The sequence below is a fragment of the Sinocyclocheilus grahami genome, unplaced genomic scaffold (genome assembly GCF_001515645.1).
Source record: "Sinocyclocheilus grahami isolate Dianchi unplaced genomic scaffold, SAMN03320097.WGS_v1.1 scaffold423.1, whole genome shotgun sequence".
In the NCBI taxonomy this organism is placed as follows: Eukaryota; Metazoa; Chordata; class Actinopteri; order Cypriniformes; family Cyprinidae; genus Sinocyclocheilus; species Sinocyclocheilus grahami.
In genome coordinates, this window is record NW_015505602.1 from 598,837 (window position 1) to 620,168 (window position 21,332).

Genomic DNA, 21,332 nt, shown 5'->3' on the forward strand with positions numbered 1-21,332 from the left:
AAGATGAGAACTTAGATAAGGCTTGTCCAAGAAGTTGCTATATTTGTCCCTAAACTTTTGAAAAAAGTCTCAAAAGGGGCGGGGAAGTCGCTAAATCTAGCTACAAAGTAGCTAAATTGGCAACACTGCGCTAGATGGATGTCTTTGACTTTGGCTTGTTTGTCTCGCGCTGCTTTTTTAAAGGGTTAGTTCACCCGAAAATGAAAATTACCCCATGATCTACTTACGTCAAGCCATCCTAGGTGTATATGACTTTCTTCTTTCAGACAAATGCAATTGGAGCTATTTAAAAAAATTTCTTGGTTCTTCGAAGTTTTATAAATTGTGTCTATCCATCATAAAAAGTGCTCCACATGGATCCGGGATTTAATTAATCCCTTCTTAGATGAAGTGATGCAATGAAAATATCTATATTAAAATTTTACAAACCATAATCTCTAGCTTCCGCTAACTGTTGTACTCATCATTTGCTTCAGAAGGCCTTTATTGACTGTTAAAAATGGTAAAAGTCGTTATAAACAGATGAGTTTGACTCATCTTTTTCAGTGTATCCCTTGAGAAGTTTGACTTTCATAAACTGTATCTCAAAATCCTTCTTGTCCAGGTGGATATATGCTTTTATTTTATTCATTTGTCTTTGATTTGCAGCTTTTTCTGTGTTTTGTGGCAAGGTTTCAAAACAAAAGGCTCACAACCCTGCATTCTATTCCAAGTGGATTCTATTGTTTGATATTTTCCATTTTAACTTAAAGTGCCTCCTATAATGGATTTTTGAAAATGACCTTTCATGCAGTGTGTAACACAGCTCTAAGTGAATGAAAACATCCTGCAAAGTTTTGAAAGTGCACCGTGTATAAAGTTATTGACTCTCAAAAGAAAGAGTCGACTCTGAATCATTGAAACGAGTCCTTTTTAAAACGAATCCCAAGCTGTTTCATGTTGACGTCAACATGAAACACTAGCATATTGCCCGGCAAGTTGTTGGTCTTTTCGTGTTGTTCTGAATGAAAATGCCATTAGGTGCTGCTTTTGGAGCGGTAAAAATAGCGGTTTCCCCGGTAACATTGTACACAAAGCAGCACTGCGCTCACAAACGCTGCTTTATCAGGCATTACAGGCATGATCCAATCGGACCAATCACCGCAGATTAGCGTCACGCAAAGGAGGAGTTTGGAAAAATTAATTGTTGAGCGAATCGTTTGTGAGTTGTTGAGCAAGTACGGTAAAAATAAATGCATATTATAAGAAAATTAAAGTGTTTTTTGACCTTGCATGCATGTCAACCTGTTGTTGAGGACTCCCAAAATCAAAATATGAACCTTTCACAACCCATAATAGGGCACTTAAAAGAAAAAAACACAGAAACATCGCTATAAACAGATATCTTTTCCTCAGTGGTTTTTCAGTGTCTTGCGCTACGGTCATTGTCAAAGGATGTCTTTGACAACTTTGACTTTGACTTTTTCAAAATCAGAAAAAGATGCTGTGTGAAGTTCAAATGTAAAAAACGGCATCTTGAAACCCTGTCTTCTTTTCAAGGTGGAAACTATTGTATGAACTTTCACATTTTTGCTTTTAAAAAAGGCAAATCGTTGTTATGAACTAAATGTGCAAATGTCATGAATGACCCAACCTTCGGTATTATTTTGGTATAATTACCTACATTTACTTTGCGTTACCTCAACGAAAATGGTTACAAAATGACAAGAAAGCTTAAAAGTTACAGCTTTGAAACCTGAAAACAACATGTGACCACAAACCAAGTGACTGAAAATAACCTACAGCTAGGCCAGAGGTGGCGAACGTCAGTCCTGCAGAGTTTTGCTTCAACCCTAATCAAACACACCTGAAAATGCTAATCAAGGTCTGAAGGGTTACTAGAAAGCTACAGGCAAGTGAGTTTTAATTAGGGTTGGAGCTGTACTCTGCAGGGCTGTGGCTCTCCAGGACCGGAGTTCGCCACCCCTGAGCTAGGCTAATGAGCTGTATTCCTGGAACCATCTTTAATCATTTTTAGTGAAGACTGGCCAGGATATGTTGGTACCTTCAGGTATCCGATGACAAATTTGTGCAATAAGTGATCCCATCGTGAGTTTTTAAACACGGACAGATGACCGAAGTCATGCTGCAACCATCCAGCCTGCGACTACAGACAAACAATCAAAACAAACAAAAAACCATGAACATTTACATTGTTGATTTTTGCATCAAGACATTTCCAGTTATGCTCTTTACAAGAAAACTCCTTGTTGACCAGCTAACGGTTACGGTAGCTAAGTTAGTTAAAGGGTTAGTTCACCCAAAACTGAAAATTCTGTCATTAATTACTCACCCTCGTGTCGTTTCAAACCCATAAGACCTCCGTTTATCTTCGGAACACAAATAAAAATATTTTTGATGAATTCTTAGAGCTCTCTGACCCTCCATAGACAGCAATGTAAGTAACACGATCAAGGTCCAGAAACGTAGCAAGGAGATTGTTAAAATAATCCATGTGACATCAGGGGTTCAACCGTAATTTTATGAAGCTACGAGAATACTTTTTGTATACAAAGAAAACAAAAATAACGGCTTTATTCAACAATTTGTCTCCTCCGTGTCACCCTGGTGACACGTGACGCAGCTGACACAGAATAGCATATGCTGTTTGCGTTCAGTGAATACTCTCCAAAACGGCACCAGGGAGGAGACAAATTGTTGAATAAAGTTGTTATTTTTGTTTTCTTTGCATAAAAAAATATTCTCATAGTGTTCCGAAGATGAACGAAGGTCTTATAGGTTTGGAACGACATGAGGGTGAGTAATTAATGACAGAGTTTCCATTTTTGGGTGAACGATCCCTTTAAGTACACCAGCATCCAAATGGCAACCGATTTTGGTTACCAATTCTGCTGCTCTTTTAAAAACACAGTTTAATGAAACATGTGTCACATACCTGTGCGGTAGCCAGTATAACAGCCACGATGGCAGAAAGTTTCCGGAAATGTTCCACCCCTTTGCAACCCTATTCACATTAACATAGCATTTTTTGTATGATGCCTGCTATGTAATACTAGAGTACATTTGGCCATTATGTATGGAGAAATAAAAGTAGGTAATTGCAACTTTTTATCCCACAATTCAGACTTAATTTCTTTCAATTCTAAGAAAAAAATTAAGAATCGTGAGATATAATCTCATCCACAACCATATCACCCTACAGCCCAAGACTGGTTGCCCACTGAAGCTAAGCAGGGTTGAGCCTGGTCAACCTGGATGGGAGACCTCCTGGGAAAACTAGGTTGCTGCTGGAAGAGGTGTTAGTGAGAAAAGTAGGGGTGCTCACTGTGTGGGTCCGAATGCCCCAATATAGTGACAGGGACACTATACTGTAAAAAGCACCGTCTTTCGGATGAGATGTTAAACCGAGGTCCTGCCTCTCTGTGGTCATTAAAAATCCCATGGCACTTCTCGTAAAGAGTAGGGGTGTAACCCCGGTGTCCTGGCCAAATTCCCTCCACCGGCCCTTGTCAATCATGGCCTCCTAATAATCCCCATCCACTTGATTGGCTCTATGACTCTCTCTCCTCTCCACCTGTAGCTGGTCTGTGGTGAGCGCACTGGCACCGTTGTCCTGTGGCTGCCGTCACATCCTCCAGGTGGATGCTGCACACTGGTGGTGGTTGAGGAGAGACCCCCCCACATGATTGTAAAGCGCTTTGGGTGCACAGCAATACACAATAAAAGCGCTATATACTGTAAATGCCTCATTCATTCATTCAGAATTCTGACTTTTTTCTCACAATTTAGAGTTTATATTTCACAGTTCTAAGTTTATATCCCACAATTCTGACATTTTTAAATTTTATTTATTTATTTTTAATTATTTTTTTGTCCTGTTGTTTCTGCCACAAAACAAAAAATAAAACGGTAAATGTAACTTTTCACACTTCTGATTTTTTCCCTCGCAATTACTTTCCTTCTCATAATTACTAGATTATATCTTACAATTGCAAATTATAAACTCCCAGTTGTTAATTAACATCTCACAATTCTGTTTATATCTCACAATTCTGACTTTTTTGGCATTTTATTTAGCATTTTAACCAAAAGTCTAGTAGCTCAATAAGGCTTTGTTTTACAATAATACAGTCTACAAAAATATGTAAATGAACGATTTTGAATGATGCATTTATATGAATGATGCAATTATATATAGCGCTTTATTGTGTATTTCTGTACACCCAAAGCACTTTACAATCATGTGGGGGGAGGGGGTCTCCTCAACCACCACCAGTGTGCAGCATCCACAATTTTACCACATTATTTTAAGCATAAAGGAAAAAGGGTGCCTAGGAAGGTAGCTCACTAGATTATGAGACACAGACATTGCTTTGCAGTAATGTGATGTACAGTATATAAAAGTTCTTCCATGTGTGTTAAATGTACTGTAAATGTATTCATGCTGAGTGTTTTACCGTGGCATCTTCTCCAGCATAGTGTCCGATGATCCTCAGTCCTCCGGGGTGTCTCTTCACCCACTGGCTCACATTATAAACCTTCCTTTCCACCACGATCCACTGATCTCCAGACTTAGTGTGTTTCTGCACCTCCTCCCAGGTGTACGTGCCGAACCTCCCATTGGTATCGGCGATCCGGTCTGTCTGCTGTCCTCCGCCGCCCATCGCTGATCAAACTCTGACTGACTGCTGCTTACTTTGCACTGTAAAACCAAGTAATTCAATGAAATATTTCATTTGGTTTATCAAAATGTCTAAGAACAGTTTGACTCACTTGACAAAACATGCAACAAATTGCATTTAATGTTCACTTCTGCCATTAATTCTGCACTATTTAATGTACAAAAAGGTGCAATCTAAATTAATTTCAAGTCTACATTGTTGTAAAAACCAGCCATTTTTAAGCATAATTCCCCAAAATGATGCCCAAAAAGCAGCTCACTATCTTGTGAGACAAAGCCCATTGTTCAGCATTGTTCAGGGTTCATATTCACACTGTAAAATGTTTTGTCAGGTAACCTAAAATGAGCTTACCATCTAAATTTAGTTCAAGTAAAAAAATATGAAGTAATATTACAGAATCAACCTGAAAACATTAGGTTACACCAATGAGTCGTTTAAAGGTCACATATTTTACACCTTTCTGGAGTTTTATTTTAGGTTTTGATGTCCTTAAGAATATATATTTGCGGTATGAGTACCAAAAACCATCTCAATATATTTTTACAGCTCCTTTCTCAGGAGCTCTGCTGAGAACAGGTCGAGTTTGGTCTGTCTAATTAATATTCATGAGCCTCTCTTCTGATTGGCCTGTTGTTTTCTGAGTGACACACGGCCAGGCCAGCCACAGGTAACTAGGGTCAGCCGACGTCACAGCGCTAGCTGGAGGCAGCAAAACAAAGCGGAAACTGGAGGCGGCCCATTCAAACCAGCGCAGATTCGGCTACATAAGGAGCTTAAAATATCATCTTGTTGTGATGTTGGGTGCCAGAATCGACGTAATACATCAAATTAGAAATTTGATCGCATATCTGCTGCCACTGCCAGACAAAAAAACGACGACAGCTGTGGTTAAACGTGATAAAACGAGTAGACTGGACAGAAACGATCGTCAAAAATGCTCGCGTTTGCAGCACACACTTTTTTATCAGAAAAGGTTCAACAAATTATTGTATTTTGTTGTTATGGGTATTCTTTTGTTGTTAAGAAATTACTACAGATTTCTTGCCATGTTTCTTGCATTTCACGACTATGTCGTGTATGAAATAATGTCTGTGTGCATGTGTGTAAAACAACAAACTGACGATTCATATATAATCATTTGTAATTGTATATACATTGCTGTGATTAATTGTGGCTGGAACAATAATGTAGCTGTAAAAATAGTTTCCTGCTGAAATTGAAATGTATATACATCTTCATCATGTCTAGACAGACACGGTGAGTTTGTCTTTACTATACACGTAAGATGTGATCACCTCATAGTAACAATCCTGTCAGGTCGTCCATCTTTTGAGTGAGAGTGTAACGTTACAGGTCGGCCGATCTGGTTTCAGTGGTTAAAGTTAACCTTTTCGACATGTTTCGGTGTTGTCGTTGCTCAGCAATGGCATGGATGCAATGTTGTCTGTGGTTTGGCAAAAGGAGAGTGGGACGGTGGGCGGTGCTCGGGGTGGTGACTGAAGGCTGTGACTGAGTAGTTCTGACGTCAACTTTTTACGGAAGTCACAACAGTTCGTGAAAAATCACAGCAACTTTATGCAGGCTGTGTGCATTTTACTGTGGACTGACTGTTTCGAAACTTATATGGTAGTTACATAGCACCTAGACCTCAGTTATCATGTAAAAAGCCAGGAAATTTCAGTTTTGACAGTATGGGACCTTTAAGGGTCAGGCCAGGCTGAAATAACACAGTTTTCACTTTTTATAGTGCACTGCAATACAACCCTTGTCTTTAGGAATGAAACAATAATGAATATTCACATAACCTCATTAATAATTGCTGAAATACGCGTACCGAAAGATTTTGCTTGCTTCCTTATTTTGTGCGTTAGTGACATCTGTTAATGTTTTTTTGTTTTTTTTACCCCACTTTGCACGACAAAGTAACATGCAAACAAAGCAGGAATAAAAGCATGGCAAAAAACAACTCTAGACTCTTCAGAACTGCTTATTTGAACATTTCAGATAAATAAACTGTTAAATATTACATTGAAAACGAAAAATCATCCTTTCTTTTAATTAAAGAAAATGAACGCATGATGTCAATGCAGACATTATTACATAACATGAGGAAAGAAAGAAAGCAAGAAAGAAAATGCACTTATCATCTTGACCTGAAATGTTTCAAAAGCGCTGCAAAACCTTTGTCCTTCATCAGGGTTGTCAAAGCAAGGACATATTAGAAAACTTATCAGCTTGGCTCATGAAAATTAATTAGGTTAGTAATCCTAATCAATTGAGGACTTTTATTTAATTTCTAAAAGTGGTTTAGACGTTGCTTTCATTGGTCCTAAATGCAACATCATAAAAACAGTTGTAATGGTTACAGCCCTGGCCTTCACACATTCATAAAATCATGCAGGCAGAAGGAAGATATTTAGTGCAATTGTTCACTTTTAGGAAGTGTTTATCCATTTAAAACACAACAAAAGTGGCATTTAATATAGGATCAAAAGTTTACAAAGTAGTTTTCATCACAGTGTCTACACTCTAAAAAATGCTGGGTTAAATATAACCCAGCTATTGGGTTGTTTTGACACCGGACAAGAGCTGTGTGTGTCGGCAGAGAGACGCTCAGCACCAGGGTTCACACAAACAGACTGAAACGCTTAGTTTGTGACTGTAATGTGAGTCAATTAATGCTTTTAACAAACTATATACTTTAAAATAGTTAAATAATGAACTAATTAGCTTTGAAAACGGTACGTAATTAATATGCAAACATTGGCAGCTACTTTGACACTCATCTGTTAACTTTGAGTTTACATTACAGAGACAAAATTAAGCTTTCTTCCTGTTACAGTTATACTTATTTTTACAACTACAACTACTACTATTACTATTATTATTATAATCTGTTCTATAGCATGTAGTTTTATAAAGAGTATTTTAATTGAAGCAATCCACACAAACACTCAGAATATGGCTCCTTGCTGGTATCACTGCCGTGTTTGCTGACGTTGGACCTCGTTGTACTCGGACTGAGGGGAAGCCGCCTGTAGTCAGAGCACCATGTGTCGCTGTGCTGGCTCTGTCACTGCCGGGTCAATCCTACTGAGTGAAACTGACACGGGGAGGGGGGGCCAGCCCCACAGACCGCCTCACCCTCTTACCCCGTCCTGAAACACACTCTCACGACACACACAGACAAGCGCCGGGCTAGCCGGCCGAGGGTATGGGCAACTCGTCCCGAAAAGAGGCCCAGGACGAAGGAGGAGAGGAAAAGGAGAAAAAGGTTAAAGAGAAAGGAGATGAAGGCGAGGAGGAGGAGGAAGCGGCTGAAGAAGAAGAAGAAGAGGAGGTCGTGGAGGATGAGGAGCTGCCGCTAGGAGTCGACGAGCTCTTGGCGAGCGGAGATCCGGTGTTGGATCTGAGCTACTTCAAGTTCCGTCGCCTTCCTCGTCAAGTCCTAGATCTGGAGTACTTGGAGAAGCTCTACGTCTGTGGAAACCGTCTCCGCGACGTTCCTAAGGGTATCACACGGCTGCAGGGTTTGCGTACCCTGGCGCTCGACTTCAATAAGCTTGATGATGTTCCTCTCTCTGTGTGCCAGTTGACTAATCTCACGTGTCTTTACCTGGGAAGCAACCGGCTGATAAGCCTCCCACCAGAAGTGAGGAACCTGCAGAACTTACGTTGCCTCTGGGTGGAGAGCAACTACTTCCAGCGATTCCCCAAGCAGTTGTACGACCTTCCAAATTTGCGCTCACTGCAGATCGGGGACAACCGTCTGCGCACCCTTCCCTCAGACCTATTGCGCATGGAGTCCCTGAGAGGACTCTGGCTGTACGGTAACCGCTTTCAGGAGTTTCCGCGAGTGCTCCTCAAGATGGAGCAGCTGGAGATTCTGGACATGGACCGCAATCGGATATCAGAGTTTCCAAACTTGCATCATCTTCCTGGGCTGCGACTCTTCTCTTATGACCACAACCCTGTGAAGGAGCCACCGCGTGTAGGGGAGGAGGTGCTTATCGTCGGGGAGGGGGCTGAGGAGGTGTTGCAGGCTAGAGAGAGAAGGAGAGAGGCAAAAGAACGAGCGGAGAAGGAAGCAGAGGAGGCGGCAGCCGCAGCCGCAGCCGCAGCTAATCCGGTCATTCACGGAATACTCAAGAAACTCCGGATGAACTCCGCCCTTAACCTGGCAGTTGCTAAGAAGAAGGAAACAAATGAGTCGGTTTCATCAACAACCCCAACTGGGGATGAGAACGGACCCCAAAATAATGACGAAGGGGCGGAGTCTGAGAGACAAGGTGTGGCGTTTGAGGAGGCAGAGCTTGGTTATGACGACGGCGGTCTGGAGTATGAAAGGGAGGAGCTAATCTACGAGGGGGAGGTGTATGAAGGCTACGAGGGGGCGGAGTTAGAGTATGAGAGAGCGGAAATGGACTATGAATATGAAGGGGAGGAGCAAGAACGACCTTGATACTTGCACCTGTTAGTCTACTTATTATATCTGAAGTGTGTAATTTCTGCAAACAGAATTGCAGTTTGTTTTAGCAGCCAACAGTCATTATTTTTGCAATTCTTTGATGCAGATGCTACACACTTCTGCTTTAAGCATCTGAGGTGTTACTGCAAGGGTTGCAGGTTCAATCCCAAGGGTGAACTAGAGAGTAACAATGAGTTATTGGAGCCCAGAAAATGGCACTTAAGTAACCCCAGGATACTCTATGGGGTTATGAAAGTGTCTGCAAGTTGCTCTAATAAAAAGCTTCTGCTAACATTAACATTAAATTATGTCTGATTGTTTGGAAAGTTGAATGAGAGGTCAAGTAAAAAAAAAAAAAAAATGGTGTACCCAAAAATGAAAAATCTCATATAATTTGCTCATTCTCATGCTGTTCAATATTGTGTGAAACACAAAATAAGATATTTTGATGAACTGTTTTTCCCCCACACAATAAGAGTCAATGGGGTCCAGAACTACATTGGTCCCCATTGATTTTCATTGTATAGACTAATTACACAAACATTTTAAAAAATATTTTCATTTACACTCTGTATAAAGGAATACAGGTTTGGAGTAAATGATAGCACAAAAAACATGAAAATTAGTAACACAATTTCTAAAATACAGCTTAAGTTATAATATAGCATCACTCAAAAATCCTATAAATTAACTTTTACAAATACGCAAAAGTTTTTCACACAAGTATAAGTGAGTGTTGCTATTTTTAGAAGGTATTTATTGTTGGCCAGCCATTACTGCAATCCTCAAACATGGACTCATTTCAATACTTACAGGTTTTAATGATTTTAAGACTTGTCATTTGTAAAAAATCAACTGTGAAGACCTGTGAAACTGCACAACTTTTTCATGCATCAAAACTACATTACGGTGTGCTGTGTATTTCTAATTAAGAGCAGGGCTCAGCCATTTTTGTTTGTGAGTTTGTGTAAGTGTGTCTGGAACTTTACCCTGACATGAGTGTACTATTTATAAGAAACTTGATGCTGCAATTGCAGCGATGTGTGTTGGTGAAACCAAATATTCTCTTATTAAATAACCAATGAGTTTGCCAAACATGTTTCAATGATTCATGTCTTGTCGGACTCAGAGAAGATCTAATACCAGTGCTGACTACGACTAGGTAATGTAGCTAGAAAAATTACATTACGCCTATAACAAGCCAGAAGTTTTAATTTTTTTGAATCATAATTTTTAATTGATTTACTAAAACTGATTCACAAAAATGAATCAAATTGAATAAATACCAGTGATATTCACAATATCACCAGAAAAACTGTCAAGAATTTTGACCGTTTTTAAAATATATTTCCAAATCCCAGCCCTGGCCAGGAAAAATCTAGACTAGAATCTAGAAACACTCATGTTTCTAGAAGGCAAATTAAGTTCTGAATTAAGAGAGTTTCCACTAAGAATCCTAGCTGTCTGGCTGTGGAACAACGTTGACGTGATCTGAGACAGATGGGAAGAGCTAGCCAAGTTAGCACTAACAGAAGTAAACGTTCTCTCTTGTCTTAAGCTTAAAGGGCTCGATGTGCGAAAGTCAGAGTGGAGGCGTGCAGACAGAAGAGAAACATCAGGGAGTGAATGGGTGCAATCCATAAAAGGCCTGGGTACTTAGTCAGTGATGTTTTGGGAGAAAGACTGAGAGAGAGAGCAGCGCATAGTGTGTAAATAATGAGGTCCAAGAACAAAGACTGTAATGGATCCAGCAGGTTTGTGGGTTGGGTGACAGTATAAAAATGAAAATAGTGTTTAACACCCAATTAACACTGCAGGCGAGCCATGTGACACAATGCAAAGCGAATTAGAGAAGTGCAAGAAGTGTAGATGAATTTATTGATTATGATGGGAAAACTAGGAAAAGATTTTCAGTGAATAATGATTTTGCTAAGTTCGTCACAAAAAGCTGTTGTACAGTATGGCTTCAGAATTGCAATATAATAATCATATGGACCACTCTTCTGATAATTAAGGTGCTTTTAGTATTTTTATAGCTTGATGAATACAGTTCTTGTTTAATATTCTTAAGAAAAAAATCTTAGATTCACCTTTTTGTGTTCTACGTTAGAAAGTCATATTGTTTCTCAAAACTCTCAAATGCATAAGTTCAAGAAAGAAATAATTGTTTTGAATTGTAGAGGTCATCTGGAGAAACCACTGCCCTCTAATTTGCATGTTCCTCAATTGTTCATTCTTTCCCTCCAATATCAGTCTTATATTTACCTATTTTTCTATTCCAGTCACATCTGCCAACTCTCTCATTCTACTCAAGAAGTGTTTTCACTGCCCTTTCCTCCTCCTTTCCCTTTTCTTCCTTCATCCATCATTGTGCTGTTTAAACTCTCTCTCCATCTCCTGTCACTTCTCATCTCTCCCCTAAAGAGTGTAAAAACCCATCTGTTAAAATATTTATGTAATGCTATGAGTCTGTCATTACTGCTGCAACGAATCTGAAACAAGTGTTTTGGCACAACCTTTGACAGAAAGTCGAGAAAAGTGTGTCTCCGCCCAGATCTCCATGCCAGAATCAACATGACCCATCACGCATACGCAAATGTGCACAGATCAGGTGTCTTTAAAAAAGCCATTTTTCAATTCGCAAATACATTTGTCATTCACATCTGCAAACAGCCAAATACTTGCAGTATGTTACTGAGGCATCTCAGATGAAGTGCATACTCTGAGAAAGGCAAAAGAACTTACGGTTGCTAGATGAGAATAAAGGAATGCTTTGCATAGTGAAACTTGGCTGTTTCAAAGACACCTGAGCTGTGCACATTTGCGTTTGGTGGGATGGGTTGTGTTGACTCTGGCAGGTAGATCTGCGATTTCTTTCAGCTGTGGAAGACATTGAACAATTGATCAAAAAAGTGGTTGATGGTTGCTGAAATGTTGCTATTTTGAGGTAGACACTCTTTCATAAAAACGTACTATTTGTGGTGTTTACTAAAACAAACATCACTATTACAATTGCTTCGAGAAGCGATTCAATCTTACACATAGAAACATGTATTAAAGGGGATAGTTCACCCAAAAATTAAAGCACCAGGCACATGCATTGTTTATGAGCAGAGGTACTCTCGCTAATGGTGGAAGACGTGATTTGGAGAAAAATAATTTTTGTATTGTTAATTTTGCACACAAAAAATATTCTCGTAGCTTCTTAAAATTGCGGTTGAACCAATGATGTCCCATGGACTATTTTACTGATGTCCTTACTACATTTCTGGGCTTGGGAACATTTTAGTTGCGTTGCTGTCTATGTAGGGTCAGAGAGCACTCAGATTTTATCAAAAATATCTTAATTTGTGTTCTAAAGATGATCGAAGGTCTTATGGGTTTGGAACGACATTGTGGGTTAGTAATTAACCACAGAATTTTTGGGTGAACTATTCCTTTAAACTTAGGTTTAGAACTCGCCCTTCAACGTTTGTGTTATATGACATGACATAACATGAATAACACTTCAAATTTGCCTGACAGTCAATAAAACAATAAAAAAGAACAAGTAAAAAACAGCACAGAACATGTCTAAAAATCTTTTTTATCTCAATTTGACTGCTCATTATATGCCATCTCTATAGGAATAAGTCCCTCTCAGAGATTTTGGCATAGCCGTTAGCCCTGGATCCTCAGGCAGCAAGTATCGAGTATCTGCGGAGTGGTTGAGTGCTCTGACACAGTCCAGGCCTGAAGAGGAGAACATAGTCTCTGTGCTTAATCATTTAGCGGCTTACTGCTAGTTTATGTTAACGCCATTCTCCCAAGGTCAGCTGCATAGCAAGCCGTGAATGAACACTGGATCGCCTCTGCAGCGCTAGAAACTTCATAGCCTTGTTGCAGGCACTCACAGTGATATCTCTGTCACTGCCAGATCTCAGCAGAAGTCATCTGGTGTTAGAAATGTAATCCGAGCCATTGTGACAGTGTGTCAGCATGAGAGGAGGGGCCATCATGGTCCAGTGCATATGATTTTGCTCATAAGTAGGGCATGTTTGCATGTTGTATATACCAGTTGGTTGGTTTTACACTGTAAGCCATTAAAAGTGTAATTGCAAGGCTAGAAAACCGCAATGTGAGAACTAGATTTTCAGATTTATTTAAAGTGGTCATAGGATGCCCATTTTCCACAAGTTGATATGATTCTTTAGGGTCTTAATGAAAAGTCTGTAACATAGTTTGGTTAAAATTTCTCAATAGTAGTGTAAAAAAACCACCTTTTTTACCCTGTCAAAAACAGCTCTTTCTAGAGCATGCAGATTTGTAGCATTTTCCTTTAAATGTTAATGAGCTCTGCTGACCCCGCCCCTCTCTTCCGAGCCGCTCTCAGAGAGACCGTTTACTTTAGCTGCATTCATTGTGAAACTTGCTAATTAGCACATTATTAGAAAAGGCGATTTGCAAAGATTCGTTAAAAAAACCTTACACTCACTTCTTCTGTAGGTGAAGCTGGATCTTGAATGATTTGCGCGAACATAGATGCATTTATGTAGATCGGGGGTGCATTCCCTTCAAAAACTAACATAATCCACTGCGTCTTCAGCGGCTCAGATGTCGGGAGTAAATAACGACTGCTATGTTCATTATTACATCCAATAACAGTACAGTACCTCAATCGCTTAGGAGTCATTCTTGTCTACAACTGCTACGGCGGTGAAACAATGGCGGACTGATGACAGCTCACTCAGGGCGGGTCTAAGGTAAGACGCAGTCCAGTCTGTGCTGAAATTCTACTGTCAATCAAACTATTGTGGGAGGGGCCTGTCTGTGTGACGTTACACAGACAGGCATCTGAGATCGGCTCGATTTGAGAAAGGAGTAAAGATTTTAGTAGATTAACAAAAAACCACTGGGTGGATTTTTATCATTTTAGGGTGGTTGTGTACACACACTGCCAACACACATTTCAGTTCAAACTACTTGTAAAAGTGCATGTACCATTATATGACCCCTTTAAGAATATGGCTGCGTCGAAATATGCCTACTTCCATATTATATAGTAGGCAAAAAACAGTATGTGTGCCAAGTTGTATGTCCGAATTCACAGTATTCATAAAATAGTAAGTGAAAATTCAAAAGTGTACATCTAATGGACACTTTACTATCCCACGAGGCCATAATAGAAGATTTGTGAATGGCAATGAAGCGATGCAATTGACGAACGAACTTCATTCATACTATAAACATTCCTACCATATAGAACATACTATTTAACGGTTGAGAAGCAAGTTTTCAACTAAATGTATTAGCTACAGTATTCGATTTCAGACATAGTGTACGTGTGTGCTAAAATGTTGCCAGGGTGTTGCTATGTGGTTGCTGGTGCGTTGCTAGGGAGTTCTAAATGGTTGCTAATTGGCTCTCTGATATTTTGATCACAAAAATATGAGATTTAATTTTATTTTCTACCATGCAAATTTGAGGTGTACATTATGTCCATATAATGCAAATGGTGAATCAAACATCAAATATTTAGTGTTTTTTCAAATCATGTATGAACAATAATAATATTAATGCTTGAGTGCTAATGCTCAAACTGCTCAATTTACTGTAAAATAGCAACACCTCTGCAGCCATCAAACCACTTATAGACAAGCACTTGAGTCACTTTTTCAGTGTTAAGCACGGACTAAAAAGACCAGTGTTCCTTTATTCAATCAATCCCTATTCTCCCTTTCTTGCAAGGATTATTAAGGATCATGAACGATCTGCTTGTGTGGGAGAGTGAACATTGGCCCTGAGATGAGAGAGAGAAGCTCACACATACACACCAACCTATAAGCGGGCACCATAACTGTGACCATATGCCAGCCAGCTGAGCTTTCATTTGGTGCCACTCCTTTCTCGGCATGGCTAGGAACTTGTGTACATAATTTGTGCTTATCTGTGTGTATTGGTGTATGCATTGCAATCTGTGTACAACCGTGAATATTTCTTCTACACAATCTGCTGACCACGGTTAAGCAACACTTCCTGGTCTTGCATTCAGTCTTACATCAATAATTATGTTGCTCATTAGTTTTTACACAACTTGCTCAAAATTATTGCTGATATTAATTATTCTCAGCTTAATGCATTAAATTTAATAGTGTTAAGGGTCTGTTAAAAATCACTAACCCTAAGTATGATGCATAGACAACACCTCTAAATTAAAGCAATATAATTTTGTCTGAAAATATCAAGAAGAAATGATCAGGCTAAATTTGACAGTATTATGTTGAAATGAATATTTCAGGTTTATTGTGAAGCTAGGACATTAAATCCACTAAGATTAAACCTGTGTGAAAGAGAGAGACAAACAGAGGATGTTATTAACAAGTGTTCAGGTGTACATGAATACAAGCACACAATGTGTTTATGTGTGTACCTATCTGTGTCTCGTCCACTGTACCCGCATTTTCTTTGTCTCTGTATGCCTTCTCTCACCCATCTCTGCTGCACCACTGATGATTTGTCACAAAACCTGCAACAATTAGAAGGACGAAAACCTAATTTTAACTAATCAGGATACACTCATGCCCCCAGCAACCAATCAGAACACACTCATCCACCCAGCAATCAATCAGAACACACTGAACCTCCAGGTTTAAAGGGGTCATATGATGCTGCTAAAAAGAACATTATTTTGTGTATTTGGTGTAATGAAATGTGTTTATGCGGTTTAAGGTAAAAAAAACACATTATTTTCCACATACTGTACATTATTGTTTCTTCTCTATGCCCCGCCTTTCTGAAACACGTCGATTTTTACAAAGCTCATCAGTCTGAAAAGCGAGGTGTGCTGATTGGCCAGCTAGTGCGTTGTGATTGGCCGAATACGCCCCTACCATACTGTTGATGCCATGTCCGGCCGGAGCGACGAGACATAAACATTAAAAACCCATTATAAACGAGGCATTTGTTACATCCAGTGGGTACATAATTACGGATTATAATGACTTATACTGTCTTTTTACGCGTTACGTTGCGCCGCGTAAACATAAAACCATGTCTGCATTTGTGATCAGAGAAATGATAAACAACAAGTGCTACTCTACACTGCTCAAAACTCGCGTTTGAATCATCAGTGGCAAATTCTTTAAATATAAAAAACGTACTTACTGTCTGTGAGTCAGAACAGCCGGCATTGTAGTCTACTCTCCCAGGATCAGGAAACAGTCCTCCATAAAATGTGCTGGACACATCTGAATATTTGGGTTAAACTGTTCTGGAACAGTGTTGTAAATACAACTTAACCATTGATTTGTTGTTTTGTCCTCTTTTGGAAGACCAAACAAAGTAGTTTCGCTTTCACAACGAAACAGCGTCACACACTTGACTTGAGTGAGCAGAGGCGGGCAGGCTTGAGAACGGCGTGGCTGGCGGATTCGACAAAGGAGCGTCTGACGGGCTTGCGGCAACCACATGTGACGACCCCGGGCTGGACTCCGCTTCGTCCACGGTGAAAGCCGATCCGGCGATCCACAGCGCGAAGTTGATGTATTTCCTCAGCGACCAGCACGGATCAGGGCATGACGAAGCGGATATCGTCGTTATGCTAATCTTCCCACATTGTGACGTAGATATGTGGGGGCGTGTTAGAACGAGCTGTTTTAGGTAGGCGTGGTTGACTCTTAAATTTTATAAAGAATATCTCTTTGGATTTGAGACTTTAGTCTTTGCAACTTTACAGATCTTCTTTATGCACCAAGAGCTTGTAACACTCCAAAGAGAAAGGAAAAATTGAAATCGCATCATATGACCCCTTTAAAACCATGTAATGCAGTAGATGCCCATGTCTACAAGGCACAGACAGTCAGTTCAAATAAATGAGCAATCAGTTTTGCCAGTCAAACACCAGGAACAGACAGAGATAGACAGACATGACTCACTTGCTTTGGTAGTGTGTGAGGAAGTGTTGCGGGTCTGCTGGTGTATGTGAGAGGCTTGTGATGTTGGGGGCGTTCAGGACGAATCCTGATGAGCCCTGTAGAATACAGAACAGCCAGTACACTACACTATTCCAGAAATCCCTTTTAAAGCAGCAGCGGCACACCAAAATACATCAGATTTCCAATCATCTTTTTAGTGGATGACTGTTCAAAGTGTTGTTGAGGTGAGCCGTGTCATCTTTCAGTGCTTTTGTGACATTAAATTGGAACTGGCACAGAACAGACTGTCTTCCAAATGGCTTTTCTTGAAAGAAGAGCACATTTTGCTCATTTTTTACTTGTAGTAGAAATTAATTGACAGTGTAATTTACAGATTTAGTTCACACTCTTGTCATTGCAAACCTACACTATTAGAATAAAAGGTACAAAAGCTGTCACTGGGACAGTACTCTTTCAAAAGGTACTAATATTTTTGTGTTTGGTTACTAACATTATTCAAAGTATCTTTCCTTTTTTCTTTTTTTTAGCTGAAGAAAGAAACTCATAAAGGTTTGGAACAGCTTGAGGGTGAATAAATGATGACAGAATTTACATTTTTGGGTGAACTATATGTCCCATACAGCATAATATTATTTTAAATATATTTCAAAATATATACAAATCTAAAAAAATATATTTATGTAAATATATTTTCTACCAATATATTTTGGGACATTTTTTGTACATTTTTTAAAATAAATTTTAAATGTATAAATATATATTTTTTAAAAATTGAAAAATATATATTGACCTCTATACATTTCAGTCTAAGAAAATGCATTCACATGTCATATTTGAAGAAAAACTTGATTTGTTGTCTATAACACGTGTGAACATAAGGAAAATAATTTTAAATGCTCAACATTTTTTATATATATAAAGAAATAGATAAGATATTTGAATAGATACGATTCGAAAGCCATGGAGAAGAAAATAGATTGACAGAAAGTCATATGGATTTGAAACAATGGTGAATAAATGATGGAATTGACTTTTTTTGGGCAAACTATTTCTTTTAATGGTCAAATCTAATCTTCCATATGTGTAACTCAATAAAATGTACATTGGTTGTTCATTTAAATCTATTTGAACAGTCATAGCCAAACAAAAAAGTGCAGATTTCACCATTACACAAATGTAGAGGGCAAAATATATTGGTTTTATTTACCATTGGCCCAATGGACCATCTAGCTGCGGCAGTTCTAGTCTTCTGTCTGCTGTCTTCACTAACGCCACCCTGCAGAAAGGCCTGTGGGCAGAACATCCAATAAACCCTGATCCTTAATCAGAGAACTTGTTGTAGTCTTAATTGGAGAGTTTATCTAGTGATAGAGATACTCACCGAACTGGTCAGAGGCCTCTGGGTTTCTCTTGTAAATCCAGTTTCTCGAAGTGCACGGGAGGCAAGTTTTGGTAATGCTTCACTGCCCTAATACACACACACACACACACACGTTAAATAGGCTACAGACCTCATCCAGCTGACGCACATCTTAAAAATTGTCGAGATGTTGATGGACAGAGTAATAGCAGAGAACGAGAGAAACAGAGAGACCACCTGTAGGAAACATCCGGGAAGGAAGTCAGTCCTCATCACACTTTCCTGTGTCCTGCGAGCGTCATCCTGACAACCATCATTACCCAATCAGAGCAGAGAGCAAGCATAACATCAGTAAAATTATTTCATTATGTGATTCTCATCATGAATACAGCATGGATCAGTGCAGTTAAAAAACATACTGACAATGACTTTGACAACAGATTAAAATTAGGAGTTTACACACACACACACACACACACACCATGCTAATATTTTGAGGGAGGAAGGTATTCGGCTGTAGATTGGCTTCCTTAGTGTATCCACTATCTTCTATGGGTCCAACTAAAACAAAAACACACTGATCTGAAACACCTATGATGCAACATCAATCCACAAAGAACCATTATTTTTTAAAACACACCACTTACCCAAAACTCTGAGGCGGTGAGGAATGTAAGTGCCTTTATATTCAGTCTGACAGGATGCTGCTCTCTAAGAAACACAGAGAGAGAAAGTAAAAGCACAATGAGGCCAGGGTGAAGTGACATGGCACAGTGCCCTTAAAATCCGCTGCGTTTCTATGTGTGTCTCTTTGGCTCTCACAGGTCTTGGCTGAGCTTGGAGCTGCAAATATCCGCTCTCTCTGTGTCTGGACCCCGAGCAGGCCAAAGGCTCCGTCCCGTCGGGCAGAACCAGACGCTGGTAATGACGCTTCGTTTGAGACTCAAAACTGTCCAACAGTGAGAAACTAAGAGAAAGGGAAAAGTATATGTGTCTACAATGATTTAGTGAGGTGCAAAAAGGCTTTGGGGTGTACAATATGTGCGATTTCGAACACACACACAATCTGGGTCTTACCCACACTGTGGATTATCATAGCGGTCCAGGCTGGAGCTGTAATACAGAACAGGACGGTGGTTGGCAGAGTAACCCGTCCCAAAATGATGACCTAGACATGACTGGAATAACTCCTTACCTGGATAAAAGAGGACACAACTCATGACAGATTCAACATCCTATATTCCACAACACAACACAAATCTCTACAGGATATCTATAGTTAAATAAGGATGCACCAATACAGACATTTTGGCCATTTTATTATTTTTGCTGACTGATATGATAAATATATACTATATATATTTTTAATACATATGTACTTATAGGAACAGGTCACCCAAAATGCTGTATGCTGTTATTGTTTTCTGTAGAATACAAAAGTAGACGTTTTGAAGAATCTTACAGTGCTCTTTTCCATACAGTAGTTTATAGTGACCACAGGTTGTGGAGTACAAACATTATACATAATAAAACTTTTTTTAAATAATAAAGTACTATATATTCATCATAAAAGTAATCCATATAACATAAATATGCTATATTCACTGAACTAATCATTCATTTGGGCAAAATTAGATGTTTACAACTTCAATTCCTCTAAAAGAGGTTGCACGAAGATTCTTTACAAATTCTTTCTGCATTCCACAATAACCACTTACAAGTCTGAAACCTGACAAAAGTAGGGAAAATAAGAAAGAAAAATTATTCTTGCACCGATCTAGAGTTTTGAACGTTTCCAGTAAAATAAGCAATCAAAACTATATAATGTGTGGTAGAAAAGATGGATGGCTGTTTGTGTTTCAAACTGTGGCATAGAAAAAGGCTGTTGTTTTAAATGGGGAAATTATGACCTGATATTGTCTGGCTTCAGTATCAGTCTGATCATGCCAATGTCTATAATCATAAATAAAAAAAACCAAAGTATAGTTTGATGATTCTAAGGTTACTCACTGTAAGACTGTCTGTAGGAGGTGCAGTATTGGTCAGGCCGATGTTAGTCGGACGCCCCCCTGGTCTGCCTGTTCCAACCAAAGGTTTGACTGCATCCAAGGGTCCAACCATCTGTGACTGTGACTAACCTAACAAAATACAGAACCGTAACAACTGTACACACACACACACAATGATAAATGAATGGTCGATGTGATGTTTTATTTCCAGTACCATACACAATGGAAGAATTACAGTTTGATATAAACAAACATTTCCCAATGCAGTCTCTGAGACTCTGACTGAGGTCACATTAACACTAAGCGACATTACTGCAGATAAAACATTAATAATTTCAGTCTAAAGATTGCATCGCCATTTATTTACTTGTTTACCTTAATAGCGTCATTTAAAAGTGCACTTGATGGGTCTTTGAACCGTGAAACAACTAAATATTTATACTGATATTATTGTTATTTTTGTATGATTTAAATAACTTATTTGACACTTAATAAGTTTTTAGTCATAAACGGTTCGTCCGTTACCTGTCGCCCCTCCGCGCAGTAAACCACATACCTGTGCGCACCGTGAGTTGCTCTTTTATCCCGCCGCTCGTTACCAGGTAACCGTTACCAGGACAATGGCAGAGCTAGGCGCGAGCTCGTCACGTGACACGCGTGTGACACGACGCGGGAACTTGAGGTAACGGCTTTACAGTACACCACGCTACTGTTCAACAAGAAGTTTAAATAATATTCACATACAAACTTTATCTGGTGGAGATTAAAGGTATGAGACATTACAAAGTAGAAAGGGATCATTTTTAACGGCCTACGAATCGATGTACGTACGAAAATAACCTCAGACGACGACTGATGACATACAGACTACACTAATATAGGCTACCAACCAACCCTTAC

General features: G+C 39.3%; 2 protein-coding genes and 1 pseudogene across 2 annotated transcripts in view; 1 reads left to right on the forward strand and 2 right to left on the reverse strand.

The window, feature by feature from the left end:
• The window catches only part of LOC107551431 (fatty acid desaturase 2-like), a 17,478-nt gene extending 12,781 nt beyond the window's left edge, over window positions 1-4,697 (reverse strand). Inside the window, exon 1 of the mRNA XM_016233031.1 lies at window positions 4,458-4,697. Coding sequence (XP_016088517.1) covers window positions 4,458-4,664 — 207 coding nt within the window. The 5' untranslated portion in view covers window positions 4,665-4,697. The remainder of the gene's footprint in view (window positions 1-4,457) is intronic.
• A 2,893-nt stretch (window positions 4,698-7,590) lies between these two features.
• LOC107551432 (leucine-rich repeat-containing protein 10B-like) lies at window positions 7,591-10,291 on the forward strand. The gene has a single exon (XM_016233032.1). The coding sequence runs from the start codon at window positions 7,897-7,899 to the stop codon at window positions 9,142-9,144; it is 1,248 nt and encodes a 415-aa protein (XP_016088518.1). The 5' UTR covers window positions 7,591-7,896; the 3' UTR covers window positions 9,145-10,291.
• A 5,138-nt stretch (window positions 10,292-15,429) lies between these two features.
• LOC107551401 (protein phosphatase 1 regulatory subunit 32-like) lies at window positions 15,430-20,544 on the reverse strand (annotated as a pseudogene).
• Between the last annotated feature and the right edge of the window lie 788 nt (window positions 20,545-21,332).